This window comes from Chelonia mydas, chromosome 1 (assembly GCF_015237465.2).
Source record: "Chelonia mydas isolate rCheMyd1 chromosome 1, rCheMyd1.pri.v2, whole genome shotgun sequence".
Lineage (NCBI taxonomy): Eukaryota > Metazoa > Chordata > Testudines > Cheloniidae > Chelonia > Chelonia mydas.
In genome coordinates, this window is record NC_057849.1 from 301179766 (window position 1) to 301196695 (window position 16930).

The 16930-nt window shown below is 42.9% G+C and overlaps 1 protein-coding gene across 3 annotated transcripts in view; it reads left to right on the forward strand.

Moving 5' to 3' along the window:
- Positions 1–5714, forward strand: part of CAV1 (caveolin 1) — a 29630-nt gene extending 23916 nt beyond the window's left edge. For all 3 annotated transcript variants that reach the window (XM_007070529.4, XM_043549850.1, XM_043549856.1), the window contains exon 3: positions 3569–5714. In XM_007070529.4, coding sequence (XP_007070591.1) covers positions 3569–3910 — 342 coding nt within the window. In that variant the 3' untranslated portion in view covers positions 3911–5714. The remainder of the gene's footprint in view (positions 1–3568) is intronic.
- The last annotated feature ends 11216 nt before the right edge of the window (positions 5715–16930 follow it).

The window sequence follows — 16930 nt, forward strand, 5'->3', positions numbered from 1 at the left end:
AAATATCCTGTGCAGTGGATTATATCAAACACATGTTTAGCTTGTGTGACATGGGGCTGAACTATTATGTCTCAACATGTTTCTGTTAATATTGTAATGGAAATGTTATGACAATTAAGCTTCCTGGATATTTTGGCATTTCAACAGAGACCTGTAAAATATGCACCCTTTATTGTAGCACTTCCTTCAGGTGAGTTTTTGCACAGGTTGGCTATAATAGTCAAAACTATGAAATGTGTACGAAAGGGTATTTCTTCTAAATATTAATATATGAGCCTGGCCAGGTATCTTACCAACAGAGTGTCAACCCATGATCCGTATGGGCAAGAACCAGACTACAATGTAAAGATGATTAACTCAAACTGATGAACCCCCTGACACTTCCAGAATTAAAGAGATGCATCATCGGGTGCTGTTATAAATATGGCATATTAACAACTATTTATGTTTGGTTTTAAAGCACAAGTTTAAAGAACTGTCATCCCCACACACTGACTGTAAAAATTCAATAAGAGTTCTAAGAGTGGTATTAGAAAATTCAGTCAAGAGTGCTTGTCTTTAAGTTAGACGACTGCATGATGTGGCACGAATGGATGTAATCACTATAGATGGCTACATACTTATTTTTTTAGGAGAGCTCCCAGAAGGTTGTGTTGGGCACTCAACACATTGAAGATGCCATACTATGTCTCACAATTTTCCCCTCTCAGATACTTTGAATATGAGGGGGCTAAGATTGAAACCTGTGGCACTCCACACCAATAGGTCCTTGGGAGGAAGGAGCAGCTCTATGTCTCCTTTTCATCAGGCCCAGACAGACAGAATCATTTTCCTGCTATCCTAGGTTCTGATCCAGCTCCTACTGATTTCAGTAGGAGCTGGATCACTCACTTAGAATCTGGTGGAGAGACAGGTAAATCTGAATGAAAGCCAGATAGATCTCTTAGGCTCACTTTGGGTAAGATAAATGTGATGCATGTTGGAGCGGGAAACATTTTGTAGAATTTGCATAGACCGTGGCTGCTATTTCTATTGAAGGCATCTGTCCACCTATTGTCACAATGCTTTTGCCATCTCAGGACCTTTAGTAGATTCCTCTACTCCCAGAAGGTCAGAAAAATCATTGTCTTCCTCAACTGACTGAGACACTTCATCCTTTCCCTTGAGTTGCAAACCTCACTATAATCATCCATGTCTTTATCATTTTAAGATTGGGCTGTTGTATTACACTTTATCAGGGAACAGTCAGAAGGCCCATTAGAAGCTTCTACTCCTCTAAAATGTGGTTTCCCATCTTCAGAGCAGAGCAGACTAGTGAGAGCATATTGCATCTGTGGTCCATCATATCCACTAGCTGCCAGTTTTCTGCTGGGTGAAATGTAAGGTGCTGGTTACTACCTATAAAGCCCTAAAAGTTCTAGAACCCTGTTATCACAAAGGCCAGCTGTCCCTCTGTTCCCCATCACAATGCCAACATTTAACAGAAATTCTTTCCCTGCCTATCAGGGGTGAATGGGCTCTGGAACTAAATGTTCCCAGCAGATGTTCCTCATTTCTAGAATTCACTCCTATCAGAAGTAAGCTGGAGCCTGGCCACTTTCAGAACATGATGTAAGCTGAAGTACTCATTAATCTCATTAATCACGTCCTCCACAAATTGCAGGTTCTGGAATCCCAAGATATATGGTTTACCAGTTGGTCTTCCCCACCTTTCAAGAAGTTGGCTTGGTTACCAGAGGGGTGATTAGGTGTGTGCTTCACATGACTGGGGAAATATTGTTTGCTCTTGATTTAAGCTACATAAAATGCGTCTAGATTCTGAATACCTCAAATACATCTAATAAAATAATAATTTATATCTAGGGTTTCTGGTTTTCAATTTACATTGAGCTGTCAACATTTTACAAACTATTAAATTGCTGTCACCTTGGAATGTGAAAATGACTGCCTGATTCAAATGAACCAGAAGAAGTCCCTGTTGCACTGTTGAAGTCTGGAGCTTGGTTTCATGGTAACATATATGTCACAATGTGAAGTGGCTGGAATTTAAGGGTCCAGTCATTCAAGAGGCAGAACATGCAACATGATCTTGTTGATTACAGTAGGAATTGAAGACAATCAGCACCTTTCAGGTTAAACCCTTACATGATCAGGAGGTATGAAAATGTTGGGTTGATATTTAATGGCTTAAATTTGTTTTTCTCAATATTTGCTCCTCTATAATTGATTTTATAGGAAATAAATGAGGGAAAGATGCACTTTTATTTGAAAAGCTTTTATTGGGGTTTTTAACCTTATTCTATTAAATTAAAATAGAATGCACTAAAATTGTCTAAATAAATGACTTGTAATAATTTCACATAACTACATAATACTCCACTCACAGTGCTTTAGGAAAGCAACTATTTTCTTACAAAAATTTAGACATTTAAATTCATAGTATTCAATTTTTCATTCTAAGAAAATTTTCTTCTTTAACAACCAGATAAGCCCAGCATCAAAAGAGCTGTTTCTCATTAGAATTCAAAGAAAATTACACAAAACGTATCATAACTCTTTAACATCAATACTTTGTCACTTTCATAAACCCAACAATAACTTGTTTCACTATTAAGAGGGGCCTCAAGAGACAGGACAGAAATTCACTGTCTAGTGTGAGTAAGTCTAAAATTATTTACATATTCTAAATGCTTTTGCAAAATGGGAGGGTTTGCATGGAAATCTTTACTACTGTTTATAAGTCATTCATTCTACCGTATTGCATATTGTGATTTTGCAATGCAGGACTGCTGCTCCTCTTTTGAATACTAGTTTTCTCTTCCAGAGCATTGCATATTTACGTTAGAATATATGGAGCCTAATCTTGATCTCACTTCCCTGATCATATAAATTAGGAGAAACCCCATACATGGCTATGAAGTTTCACTGTTGTAAGTGGAAAGCAGATGCTTGTCTGCTGTATCTTCTTCTGTCCTTCAAGGATTGGTTCACAGTCAGATAGCAGCATTTCTCTACAGTGCAATTCTCCTTATATCCTTTGGAGGCCTGAGAATGGTGTCCCCGTTTGTTCTTCTTTTTTGCTCCTTCCTTTGGGGTCCATGACCCAATAACCCTGTGTCCAGCATAGGAGGAAACTCCAGGCCAGGAATCTGAGCTTCCATTCCAGTTACATGAACAGATCTGCTAGCCACAATTAGCAGAGGCTCGTTTTATATTTTAGAAACACTTACATGCAGATGCTTCACACAGTCCACAAGACTGTTCCATGCAATTCAGAGACTAAATTCCTGATTCAGCAAATTACTTAAGCAGGTGCTTGACTTTAATGACATGAGTAACCCTATCTTTAGTCAGCAAAAACATAAGTACATGCTTAATGTACATATGTGCTTAAGTGTCTAAATCTATGGGACTTGCATGCTCAAAGTTAAACACATGCTTAAATGTTTTGTTGAATCGAGGCCATAATGAGTAGATCACTGTTAAGACAAAGGGTATTTGGAATCCACACATCTGTGTCAGTTTTGAATATCTGTCTAACCTGTTTTTGTGTCCTCTTTGCCTTCAGATTGATTTTGAAGGTGTCATTGCTGAACCTGATGGAACACACAGTTTTGATGGGATTTGGAAGGCCAGCTTCACCACCTTCACTGTGACAAAATACTGGTTTTATCGCTTACTGTCGGCAATCTTTGGCATTCCTCTGGCTCTCATCTGGGGTATTTACTTTGCCATTTTGTCATTCTTACACATCTGGGCAGTGGTGCCATGCATAAGGAGCTACTTGATTGAGATCCAATGCATCAGCCGGGTCTATTCTATCTGCATCCACACGTTCTGCGACCGATTATTCGAGGCCATCGGCAAAATGTTCAGCACTATCCGGGCAACAGTACGAAAAGAAATATAAGTGATGGTTCAAGGACAGCTCTCTGTCTGGAGAGTCTTTTTGTGTGCCAATTTCAAGGCTCCTAAATCAATCTGCAGCAACCGCTGGTGAATATACTGGCCCAAAACAAAGAATCATGTGTTCGGTTTTCATTACTAATATTTATCCCTACTGGATTTTTTTTCACTCTGCATTTTTCAAACTGATCTTGAATTGCTACTCTCCCATTCCAGCCGCATATCATTTTGCTGACCATTTGATAAACATATTGATGTGCTTTTGTTGGGGGATTTTTTAGCCTTCCATTCATTCCTTGCAAGATACATTCACAATGATATAATAAAGAACTGCAAAAATGCTTTCCAACACTGTCATGCCATTCATTTTATTGTGGGCAAACAGTATAAAGCTATTGCAGCAGAATGAACCTGACAAGTTGGCAGGTTTTAAAAGAATGTTCTTTTTTCAATTGTATTGTCAGTTGACTACAGCCATTTACTGTAATGGTCAGATATGAAAAGACAGATATAAACAAATTACTTAACTAATATATGTTCTGAAAATCTAATGCCTTATCAGGTCAGAGACTTTGACACATAAAACTTTCCATGTCTGAATGCTGAATGTCCATAAAAAGCTACAGTTAATGCCTTCTTGTGTCATAGTAGCTATCCTGAAAGTTTGCTGCCAACTGTTTGTCAACCCTTCACTATAATTACAGAAGCAAACTGAAGATCAAAATTAAAAAATATTGTTTTTAAAATGTTTTTCTGGCAGTGACTTATGATATGTCTCTTAGCTAATATGTAGGTGTTCATCACACCAGTAAATATCACAAATGTGTCTGAGATGACACTGGCTTAAAAAATGAATAATCCAGGTGCGCCAAACTCATGCCGTATCATGCCAACTATGAGCTGTCTCTGAGAGAAGCCAGCTTTAAAAAACCTTCCTGTCAGCCGAGGTCAGCATGCTGTTAGCTCACAGATTAGTTTCAGGAGAATTCACGCTTTGCTGAGTCCAAACTAATCCATCACAAGAGATGCTTTAGAAACTCCACATTGTGTTCCACTTTTTTAGCTGAGCTGCAGCCATCAGGAAGTCTTAATGGAGGGTATTGTGTGAAACTGTCAAATGTTGCAAAGCACGAGCCCTTGAAAATAAAGCATTTGCAACATATTATGCTGTTACCCATGGGAGCCTTTGACCTTACAGTGATGTTACTGAGTTCAGAGGACGTCCTCATAAGGTTTGCATGAAGCATTTGAACCCTTAAAACCTGAAATGCACATAAAGTTGTCTGGTATCGTCAAAGCTTTCTGCCTAATGCTTCATATGAATCAGGGGTGCCTTCCATTCTATTTCTGCCACAAGTGCATTTAAATCTGTTTGGAGGATGCAGCTGCTGCTTCTCTCTCTCTCTTTTTTATAGGCACATGCATTGCAAACCTATTAACTACTTTTGTTTTGCATTTAAAACAGACCCTGGTATGGGTAGAGTTTTATGGTTTTCCTATGTACAGAACTGAGAGTGTACTATTATAGAGATTTTGCAGTACTAAAAACAAGCAAGATTGTAAACAAGAAATATTTATCTTGATATGAAGAAAATCACTTTGAAAAGGCCTCCGTGATTTATCATGTAAACTGTGTATCCTGAAAGATGTCTGTTCACTTAGACTTATTAGCCCCTAATCCAAATACATCGCTGATCCGAGACATTTACATTGCTGTTATATGCTTACAGATTTAACTGCCACCTTTTTTTTTATTTTGCATGTACTGCAAAGCCTACAATCTACGCAATAAAAAATGTTTAATGGTAGCTCCTGTCTGAATTATTCTTTACCTAAAAAGCCATTTCACAAATCTCACATCCGATGAAGTGAGCTGTAGCTCACAAAAGCTTATGCTCAAATAAATGTGTTAGTCTCTCAGGTGCCACAAGTCCTCCTGTTCTTTTTGCGGACACAGACTAACACGGCTGCTACTCTGAAACCTGTCCGTAAGAAGCAAGACCAAACATCTCCTGAGTAAAAGTCAAATAAATCATGGAATGATTCTTGAGAAAGACCCTGTGAATAAACCTTGGGTGGTGACTCGGTGTTTGCTAGGAGTAGGTTTTCACAACAGTAAATTCTGTTTCCCTCACTGTTATACATTGACATTATTTAGCTAATCAATAGTACACAGCACTGGGACTTGGGAGATGTGGCTTCTAGTCCCAGCTCTGCTACTGGGTGAGCTTAGGTAATTCACTTCACCTGCCCATTCCTAAGGCATTGGGGTAACGATACCTGTAAAGTGCTTTGGAGCTGTTCTCATGAAAAGCGCTAGGTCAGAGCTAAGTATTATTGTATATTTCATTTGGCATAAAAGACATTGTGCCTGATCCTGCCACACTTGAGCTCCTTGGGAGTTCTGTCATTGACTTCAATGGGAACAATATTGGTCTTACCAATACCACTGTTTATCGTAACCATTTTTTGTATTGTAGATACTGTACTATGTACTGCATCTCTTATCCAGTCCTGAACTGACATAACATATGACAGGCTAATTCTTTCCTTCAGGTTTATTACTTGGTATCTGCCATCCTCTTACCATAATACAAACACGTGCTACAAATGAGGATATCACATTTTGAGCCCATAAATCTATTAGCTATGCTTTAAAGCACAAATTGCAAACATTAGCACAAGGTAAGTTCTCCTACATTCTGCACTCACAGGACAGTGTGTTCAATGATAATATAGTAAGCAATGCATTTAATTTCCCTACAGTGTGAATGAAGAGAGCTTTTAAAACAGAGAACATTTTAAAATAAATTAAAGAATGAAATGTGGACCTGGAGCGGATGAATATATGGATGGTTTGTGCAGAAAACAGGATATCAATATTTAAAATGCCTGAAATGCTGTGTTATTTGTCCTTTGAAAGGGGCTTGATATACCTGGGACAAAAACATCCGTCCAACTTGTCCATCTGACAATGGCACATCAGCAAGAGGCTCCGGGGAACATGGGGATCTGACTTTCTTTTCCATCCTCTGTAGCAACTCGCTAGCTGGAGTTTATAGCAGGGAGGACTAGATGGGTATTACGCTGCCGCGGCAGATTAGGCTCTTGCTGCAGAACAGGTTTCCAGCCATGCTGTTCAATAATGGCAGGGAACAGTCATGATAATGATTTAACCTGGTTATAAAACGTGGTTATGGTCCACGCTAAACTACAAATTGGAACCATATTTATAACCATGGTGTCAGAAGATTGCCTGCCACAGCTATATTTGTAGTGTAGACAAGGCCTTACATTGCTAGGTTGGTACATTACTAAAGGGTCAGACTGCCCTATAGACTCAGATCCCAGATCCTCTGGTCCAAAAAGCTATGCTCATTGGGGATGAGAATAAAGGTGGCTTTAGGTCACCTTCATGTTCCCTGATCCCACAGCTTCTGGATGCAGGCCCAGTCCCCAGCATAAAACAAAGCAGACTGAAAACTGCTCTATTTCATACAAGCTGGCAACTGCCCTCAGGCCCTATTCTGGCAGCAGGGACCAGCGAGGTACAGGACTGCCACAGCCAGTAACTTTCTTCCTGGTCATATCCCTTAACCAGGAGTGGGGGCAGCCCTTCACCAGCTCTATTCAAGAAGAACCCTTCTCTGGACAGTTAAATCAGGTGTAAGGCCACTGTACATGCAAGGAGCAGCACAACGCAGCTTGAATGAACCAAAAGGTGGTGTGGGGGGGGAGGGGAGGGGGGCGTGTAAAACTTTCTGGCAATTGGCAGAATATAGACTATCACATATCAAAACACCCATCTCCCCCACTTCCAGCAACCAGAACTCCAGGTGCACACATTGCCAGAATTCCTGCTGGCAGGAAACCACAGATGAAAACAAGGTTCAGCAACTAAACGTAAAAAGAGTTAGCCCAGAAAATCAAAACCAAATGGTACGTTGCACAGGACGGACGTATTCTAAAGAGAGACTGAAGAATCAGTATGTAACTTAAAGGAAAGTCATAAACCGCAATAGAATTATACTGGGGGGGAAACGGTTCAAAACTTGTCAAGCCAACCATAAACCAAAGCATGCAAAAGCTGAATATAATGTGGGACAGTCTGAACAGCAGCTAGCCAGCCAAAGAAAGAGGCTGCAAACATAAAGACTGGTCCATTTGAGGGAGTAGACAACAACCAATAGTCCAGGAGTCAGGGGTGTGCACAAGGGAGGGGCAAGCAGGTGACCCCAATAATGGTCGGGGGCACAGAACTTCTCCAGCCCCAAGGCCGCAGAGGCAGGGAAGAGCAAGCTCCTGCCAGGACCAGTGCAGGGGAGAGGGTAGAGCGAGCTCCTGCCGGGGCCGGATGGGGAGGCAGGAGAGCAAGCTCCTTGTGGGGGCACAGCATGTGCCCCTCCAAAAGGGGTCAAATTTAAATTCCTCTGCACACCCCTGCCAGGAGTCAAATTTGGGGCCAATGCAATGTTACTCAATCCAAGCACTGTATACAGCTGCAGCCCCACCCCTTGTCTCCAAATAGCTGGATTGTCACAGGACAGCACTGACTATTTCAGAAGAAAGAGACCAGTGCACCTGTGACTGGTTAGCTGCCTCCCAACTGAGGTTAAGGGAAGGCACCTGGGCCACATAAATGGGGAGAGACTGAGACAGTGGGATCAACCAGGAAAAGGGGCAGGTGAGAGCTGCCTGACAACAGCTGAAGAGAGTCAGAAGATGGACGGGTGAGTGCTTCCTGAGACCAGGAGAGTCAGGAAGGAGCAGCAGAGAATTACCTGAGGGAAAGAGTTGGAAGGAGGGCAGAAACCATGAGCTGCTGGTGAGGAGTTTGGAAGAAAGCTGTTGGTGACAACTGTCCAGTGCTGGGGACCTCTGATGAGCAGAAGGCTAGTGCAGTCGAGCTTCGTCATGCAAAGCTGAGCAGGAAGCAATAGGGTTGTTGTAGGAGGGTGGATCTCTGAGCAGGGGCAGCATCCCAAGAGGGGGAGTAGAACATTGCTGGAAGGGGAGCTCTTGTACTGCAGACCTGAGTGGAGGGTTGTAGGAAGACTGATCTCTCTCTGGCAGGGAGGTCTGGAGAGTGGGGCCCTGCCTCTGAGGAAAAAGGGAGGGGCTTACACTGAGTGGAGGAAAGGGGAAACTAAGTTAGGTGCACCTGTTGTGCTGTGGTCTGCTGCAGGAGGCGGCCCCAGCCAGGAGCCAACTTGTGACATGGATAAATGTACTCAAATGATCAGCTGCAAAACAGGTCACAATGATGACATTTAAATTATAATTAAACTTCAGAATCAACATCCCACTGAAACGATTGCTGTCTCACACCTCTCCTGCTGCTGGCATTTCAGTCAGTCCCAGCATTGTTGAGACAGGATTACATCCAGTCAACATTTGGAAGGGTTTTTTTGCTAGCGTAACACCATATAGAAAGTGTACTTTGCAGAAACTGATGGGACCCCCAGAGAAGCTCCCAGTATGTCATCTCTACCATACACTCCTTAGAAGTTTCCCTTTCTGTTGGAAACAATGATGGACAATTCACTGAAATTTCCAAGCAAAGATCCTTCCCAACCACTGGTACTGATCACGGATATAGCTAAAACAATAGATAAAAATATCAGTACCAACATGTTGCACAGAATCTTCCAACTCTCACTGTATCAGGTTATTGCAAAGATGATATCTGACTGCAAGACCTCCAGGGTGGGGACCATCTTTTTGTTCTGTGTTTGTATAGCACCTACCACAATGAGTCCTGGTTCAATGAACGTGGTTCCTAAGGGCTACGGTAATACAAATACTAATTATCCTCTGGTCCCAGAAATCTGAATCACATGTACTACCCAGGCAGGAGGAGATGAGTCTGTATAATGCGAAGGTAGCATCTTGCACCTTCAAGGCCAGAATCCCATGCTCCATTTGCAGGCAAAACTCCCATCGAAAGTGGCAGAAATATGTAGTAAGCCAATATTTATAACTAAATCCTTCAGAAGGGAGGGATCTTGTACCATTTAGCAATAACCTCATGTCAATAGTATCAATGTAAAATGGGAAATTATGACCTCAAACCAGTCAAAGAAGTACAAAGCATGCTAAGACACAGGTCTCTGTAATATCCTGGGACCAACACAACAGCTTCAACAATGCTGCAAACATATAAAGCAGATTATCATTCTCTTATATTGTTCAGGCAATTATAGCCTTTACTTTGTTACAAAGCTGTGACACTCTGTAGCTCAGAGTAGCACCCTGGACCCTCATCTTCACCACTGTGATATGATTATGATATGTTTTGTAAACTATGCCTTCTGAGATATCATTTTTAAAAGGCTTTATCTGTTGAACATGACTATCCTGTTGGATTGTATGTGCCATCCTTGTATGAGAAGTTACGAAGTATTACTATGCGTGTGTTACTGAAATATGCTGTGAGGTTGGGAAACGCCCACAGCCAGCCTTTCAGTGGCTACAAAGGAGCACCTAGTAAGACAGATTTACATCAGGACCAGCCAGACATGTGTTGATGGCCCACTAAGGGAATTCCACTCTCCCAAAGGCCATCCCAGAAAAGCCTCATAGAGGGCATGTATTCAATGAGGGCAGCCTAACCCAAGTCACAGCAAGGATCTTTCTAGCAGCTGGAAGAAAGTATAAAAGAGGGATAGTGACATCATCACTTGGCCTCTCTCCTCTTCCATCTCAACACCTGGAAGATTGTCTGGAAGACAAAGACTTTGAACTGGGGAGACTGGTCCCAGGCTAGGAAGGGAATCTAGCCTGCGTATTAGGAACTCTGAGCTGACTGTAACATCTGGTAGGGTGATTGCCTGGTGCCCCTTGCTGTATAATTCACGAATGGCTTAGTGAGCCTTCATGCAATTTAGCTCGGTGTGGGGCTCCACATAGAATCATAGAATATCAGGGTTGGAAGGGAACTCAGGAGGTCATCTAATCCAACCTCCTGCTCAAAGCAGGACCAATCCCCAACTAAATCATCCCAGCCAGGACTTTGTCAAGCCTGACCTTAAAAACCCGTAAGAAAGAGATTCCACCACCTCCCTAGGTAACCCATTCCAGTGCTTCACCACCCTCCTAGTGAAAAAGTATTTCCTAATATCCAAACTAAACCTCCCCCACTGCAACTTGAGACCATTACTCCTCATTCTGTCATCTGATACCATTGAGAACAGTCGAGATCCATCCTCTTTGGAACCCTCTTTAAGGTAGTTGAAAGCAGTTATCAAATCCCCCCTCATTCTTCTCTTCCGCAGACTAAACAATCCCAGTTCCCTCAGCCTCTCCTCATAACTCATGTGTTCCGGTCCCCTAATCAGTTTTGTTGCCCTCCTCTGGATGTTTTCCAATTTTTTCACATCCTTCTTGTAGTGTGGGGCCAAAAACTGGACACAGTACTCCAGCCTGGAATGTTTTGAGTCTCCATTTTCAAATGATTTTTCCATTTTTAATTTTATATGCTATAAAACTTTTGGAAAGTCAAAATCAGAATGAAATGTTTCAATTTTATCCAAACAAAACATTTCAACTGACTGGATTTTTTTTTATTTTGCTCCATGGGATTACTTGTGGCTCCATTCATGACAATGGAGTCAAAGGCATACCCTTTGCCTTTGAACTGATCCAGTATACATTCTGAACTGATCCCAACAACTCATTTGATGCTGCATGACCTCTGTTGGTGCAGCCTCAGAGAGTCTGACTTTGTACCAGTGGAGTCAATGGGAGTGTTGCTATTGGCTTACAATGGCAGCAGGTGCAGGGCCATGTACAATCTATTTTGAACATGTGTAAATACAAGAATATTGTCTGAAGCAGAATCTATACTCTGGGGGAGTTGTACATTAGAACTAGTTGTGTAACCAAGACTGGTAAAAAATGTACTCTCCATACTTTAAGTCCAGATAAAGAACATGACTGTTGCAGGGAATTAGCCCACATCTTGTTTTTAATACATCTTAAAGTGGATTGGATATTCTTGAAAAATGGCAGATGGAGAGCTCACTAGGAATAAGTCCTCTGTTTCCAGAACAAGCATGGTACAGGTGAGGCAGCAGAGATGCAATTTTCCCCATACTGCCCTGCAAACATGTCTAATTTCTGTCCTGGAGAAAACAGCCTTAAGGGCAAGAAGATAATTCCATGGACGTTCAGTTTTTGGCTCTGCTGGAACTGACAACTAGGAAGCTAATGCAAGTTCATTGTGTCGGTGGTTTCTGTGATGTCTGGAGGTCTGGTCACTAAAAACTACTAGCCTGAGACTGCAAATCCATTTCGGATAGGCCTGTCAAGGTTCCTTCCCCACTCTGAACTCTAGGGTACAGATGTGGGGACCTGCATGAAAGACCCCCTAAGCTTATTCTTATCAGCTTAGGTTAAACGCTGCCACCACCAAAGTGTTACACAAAGAACAGGGGAAGTGCCCACTTGGAAATGTCTCCCCCTAAAAATATCCCCCCAAGCACTACACCCCCTTTCCTGGGGAAGGCTTGATAAAAATCCTCACCAATTTGCATAGGTGAACACAGACCCAAATCCTTGGATCTTAAGAACAAGGAAAACAATCAGGTTCTTAAAAGAAGAATTTTAATTAAAGTAAAAGAATCACCTCTGTAAAATCAGGATGGTAAATACCTTACAGGGTAATCAGATTCAAAACATAGAGAATCCCTCTAGGCAAACCCTTAAGTTACAAAAAGAAACAAAAACAGGAATATACATTCCATTCAGCACAACTTATTTTATCAGCCATTTAAACAAAACAGAATCTAACGCATATCTAACTAGATTGCTTACTGACTTTTTACAGGAGTTCTGACCTGCATTCCTGTTCTGGTCCCGGCAAAAGCAACACACAGACAGAGAGGACCCTTTGTTCCCCTGCCCCCTCCAGCTTTGAAAGTATCTTGTCTCCTCATTGGTCATTTTGGTCAGGTGCCAGCGAGGTTATCTTAGCTTCTTAACCCTTTACAGGTGAAAGGTTTTTCCTCTGGCCAGGAGGGATTTAAAGGTGTTTACCCTTCCCTTTATATTCATGACGCCTCCCAAATCACAGATAGGGTGAAACGCTGCCTGTGATTTCTTCCTGGAGCTCTAGGAGAAAACAGAGTTAATAAGACACATGCACCTCTAAATATACTACCAAGTATATAAAGACGAACAATATTTTCCACATCTCAAGGACAATTTTAACCAGTTGATTCTGGGAAACTTTCATGGGAGAGTGCATCAGCCACTTTATTAGAAGCTCCTGAGATGTGTTGGATGTCGAAATCAAAATCTTGGAGAGCTAAACTCCACCGAATAAGTTTTTTTTTTTTAATTTCCCGTGGTGGTATGAAGCCACTGTAGCGCAGCATGGTCGGTTTGCAGGTGGAAATGCTGTCCCCAAACGTATGGGCATAGTTTTTCCAGAGTGTAGACAATGGAGTAACACTCTTTTTCACTGACCGACCAGTTGCTTTCCCTCTCAGACAGCTTCTTGCTGAGAAACACTACTAGATGGAATTCTTGATCCAGTCCTTCCTGCACTAAAACTGCTCCCACACCACGCTCGGATGCATCAGTGGTTACTAGGAACGGTTTGTCAAAGTCTGGGGCCCTTAGCACAGGGTCAGACATGAGTGTCGCTTTAAGCTGGTTAAAGGCCTTCTGACACTCTTCGGTCCACTGAACGACATTTGGCTGGTTTTTTTTGGTTAGGTCTGTCAGTGGGGCGGCGATTTGGCTGTATTGCAGTACAAATCACGTGTAATATCCGGCCAAGCCTAAGAAGGATTGGATCTGTTTCTTTGACTTTGGGACAGGCCGCTTTTGGATAGCATCCACTTTGGCCTGTAGGGGGTTGATAGTTCCTTGACCCACCAGGCGTCCAAGGTAAGTCACTCTGTTTAGGCCTATGACACTTCTTAGTCTTAACAGTTAGTCCTGCCTCCCTTATGTGCTCAAAGACTTTTTGTAGATGTTCCAGGTGTTCTGCCCAGGAATCCGAAAATATGGCCACATTGTCAAGGTAGGTGACTGAATATTCTCCCAATCCTGCTAGGAGACCATCTACAAGTCTTTGGAAGGTGGCGGGTGCATTCCACAGCCCGAAAGGGAGAGCATTAAATTCATACAGCCCGACATGTGTGGTGAAGGCTGACCTTTCCTTGGCGGATTCATCTAGCAGTACCTGTCAGTACCCCTTGGTTAAGTCCAAGGTAGAGATGAACCGGGCCTGTCCCAGTTTCTCTAATAGTTCATCTGTGCGTGGCATTGGATAGTTGTCTGGGCGAGTTACAGCATTTAGCTTACAGTAGTCCACGCAAAAACATATCTCCCCATCTGGTTTGGGAACTAGAACCACTGGAGATGCCCATGCACTGCCAGAGGGGCGGATTACCCCCATCTGTAGCATATCCTGGATCTCCCATTCTATAGCAGTTTTAGCTTGAGGAGACACCCAGTAAGGTTGGGCTTTAATTGGGTGAGCATTACCTGTGTCAATGGAGTGGTACGCCCATTCAGTCAGTCCTGGCGTGGCTGAGAACGTCGGCGCGTAGCTAGTGCACAGCTCCTTGATCTGCTGTCACTGCATATGCCCAAGGGTCATGGAGAGGTTCATCTCTTCCACGCCACCATCACTTTTCCCTTCTTGGTAGACACCTTCAGGCCACTCAGCATCATCTCCTCCCTGGGTTGTAAACCAACAAATCTTTAATTCTCTAAAGCCTTTTATTCCAGAGAATTAATATGGTACACCTTAAGCTTTTGGTTGGAGGTGTGGAATGCTATGAGATAATTAACAGCTCCCAGGTGCTCTTGGACCGTGAATGGCCCTTCCCATGATGCTTCCATTTTATGGGCCTGGAGCGCCTTTAAGACCATGACCTGGTCCCCTACTTTGAAGGAACGCTCTCTGGCATGTTTATCATACCAGGCTTTTTGCTCTTTTTGAGCATACTGTAGGTTTTCTTTAGCAAGGGCTAAAGAGGTTTGGAGGGTGTTTTGTAGGTTGGTTACAAAGTCCAGAATGTTAGTTCCTGGAGAATGTGTAAACCCCTCCCATTGCTGCTTCACCAACTGTAATGACCCCTTAACCTCGCAGCCATATACAAGTTCAAATGGTGAAAACCCTAAACTGGGATGTGGTACAGCTCTGTACGCAAATAACAACTGCTGCAACACTAGGTCCCCATCTTTGGAGTGCTCATTTACGAATTTATGTATCATGGCCCCCAAAGTCCCATTAAATTTCTCCACCAGGCCATTTGTTTGATGATGGTAAGGGGTGGCAACCAAGTGATTCACCCCATGAGCTTCCCAAAGGCTTTCCATAATTCCTGCCATGAGATTAGTTCCTGCATCTGTGAGGATGTTGGAGGGCCAACCTTTCCTGGCAAAAATGTCTGTTAGTGCCTGGCACACACTTTTAGCCCTGGTGTTGCTTAGAGCTACTGCTTCCGGCCACTGGGTGGCAAAATCCATGAAAGTCAGTATGTACTGCTTTCCTCTGGGTGTCTTTTTTGGAAAAGGACCCAGAATATCCACGGCTACTCGCTGAAATGGAACCTCAATGAAGGGGAGTGGCTGGAGAGGGACTTTGACCTGGTCTTGGGGTTTTCCCACTCTTTGGCATACCTCACAAGACCGGACATAGGTAAAAACATCCTTGCCCATTCCCTCCCAGTGGAATGACCTCCCCAAACGGTCTTTGGTCCTGTTCACCCCAGCGTGGCCACTAGGATGATCATGGGTTAAGCTCAAGAGCTTGACCCAGTACTTAGTTGGAACTACCAACTCTCTCTGAGGATGCCAGTCTTCCTAATAAGCAATGGTCACATAAACACCACCCTATACCGGAAACCTACTGACCGCTATTCCTACCTACATGCCTCCAGCTTTCACCCAGACCACACCACACGATCCATTGTCTACAGCCAAGCTCTGATACAACCACACTTGCTCCAACCCCTCAGAAAGAGACAAACACCTAAAAGATCTCTATCAAGCATTCTTACAACTACAATACCCACCTGCTGAAGTGAAGAAACAGATTGACAGAGCCAGAAGAGTACCCAGAAGTCACCTACTACAGGACAGGCCCAACAAAGATAATAACAGAACGCCACTAGCCATCACCTTCAGCCCCCAACTAAAACCTCTCCAATGCATCATCAAGGATCTACAACCTACCCTGAAGGACGATCCACCATTCGCACAGATCTTGGGAGACAGGCCAGTCCTTGCCTACAGACAGCCCCCCAACCTGAAGCAAGTACTCACCAGCAACCACACACCACACAACAAAAACACTAACCCAGGAACCTATCCTTGCAACAAAGCCCATTGCCAACTGTGTCCACATATCTATTCAGGGGACACCGTCATAAGGCCTAATCACATCAGCCACACTATCAAAGGCTCATTCACCTGCACATCTACCAATGTGATATATGCCATCATGTGCCAGCAGTGCCCCTCTGCCATGTACATTGGTCAAACTGGACAGTCTCTACATAAAAGAATAAATGGACACAAATCAGATGTCAAGAATTATAATATTCATAAACCAGTTGGAGAACACTTCAATCTCTCTGGTCACTCAATTTCAGACCTAAAGGTCGCAATATTAGAACAAAAAGACTTCAAAAACAGACTCCAACGAGAGACTGCTGAATTGGAATTAATTTGCAAACTAGATACAATTAACTTAGGCTTGAGTAGAGACTGGGAGTGGATGTGTCATTACACAAAGTAAAACTATTTGCCCATGTTTATTTCCCCCACCCCCCACTGCTCCTCGGACGTTCCTGTTAACTGCTGGAAATGGCCCACCTTGATTATCACTACAAAAGGTTTTCTCTCCCCCCCCACTCTCCTGCTGGTAATAGCTCATCTTAAGTGATCACTCTCCCTACAGTGTGTATGATAACACCCATTTTTTCATATTCTGTGTGTATATAAATCTCCTCACTGTATTTTCCACTGAATGCATCTGATGAAGTGAGCTGTAGCTCACAAA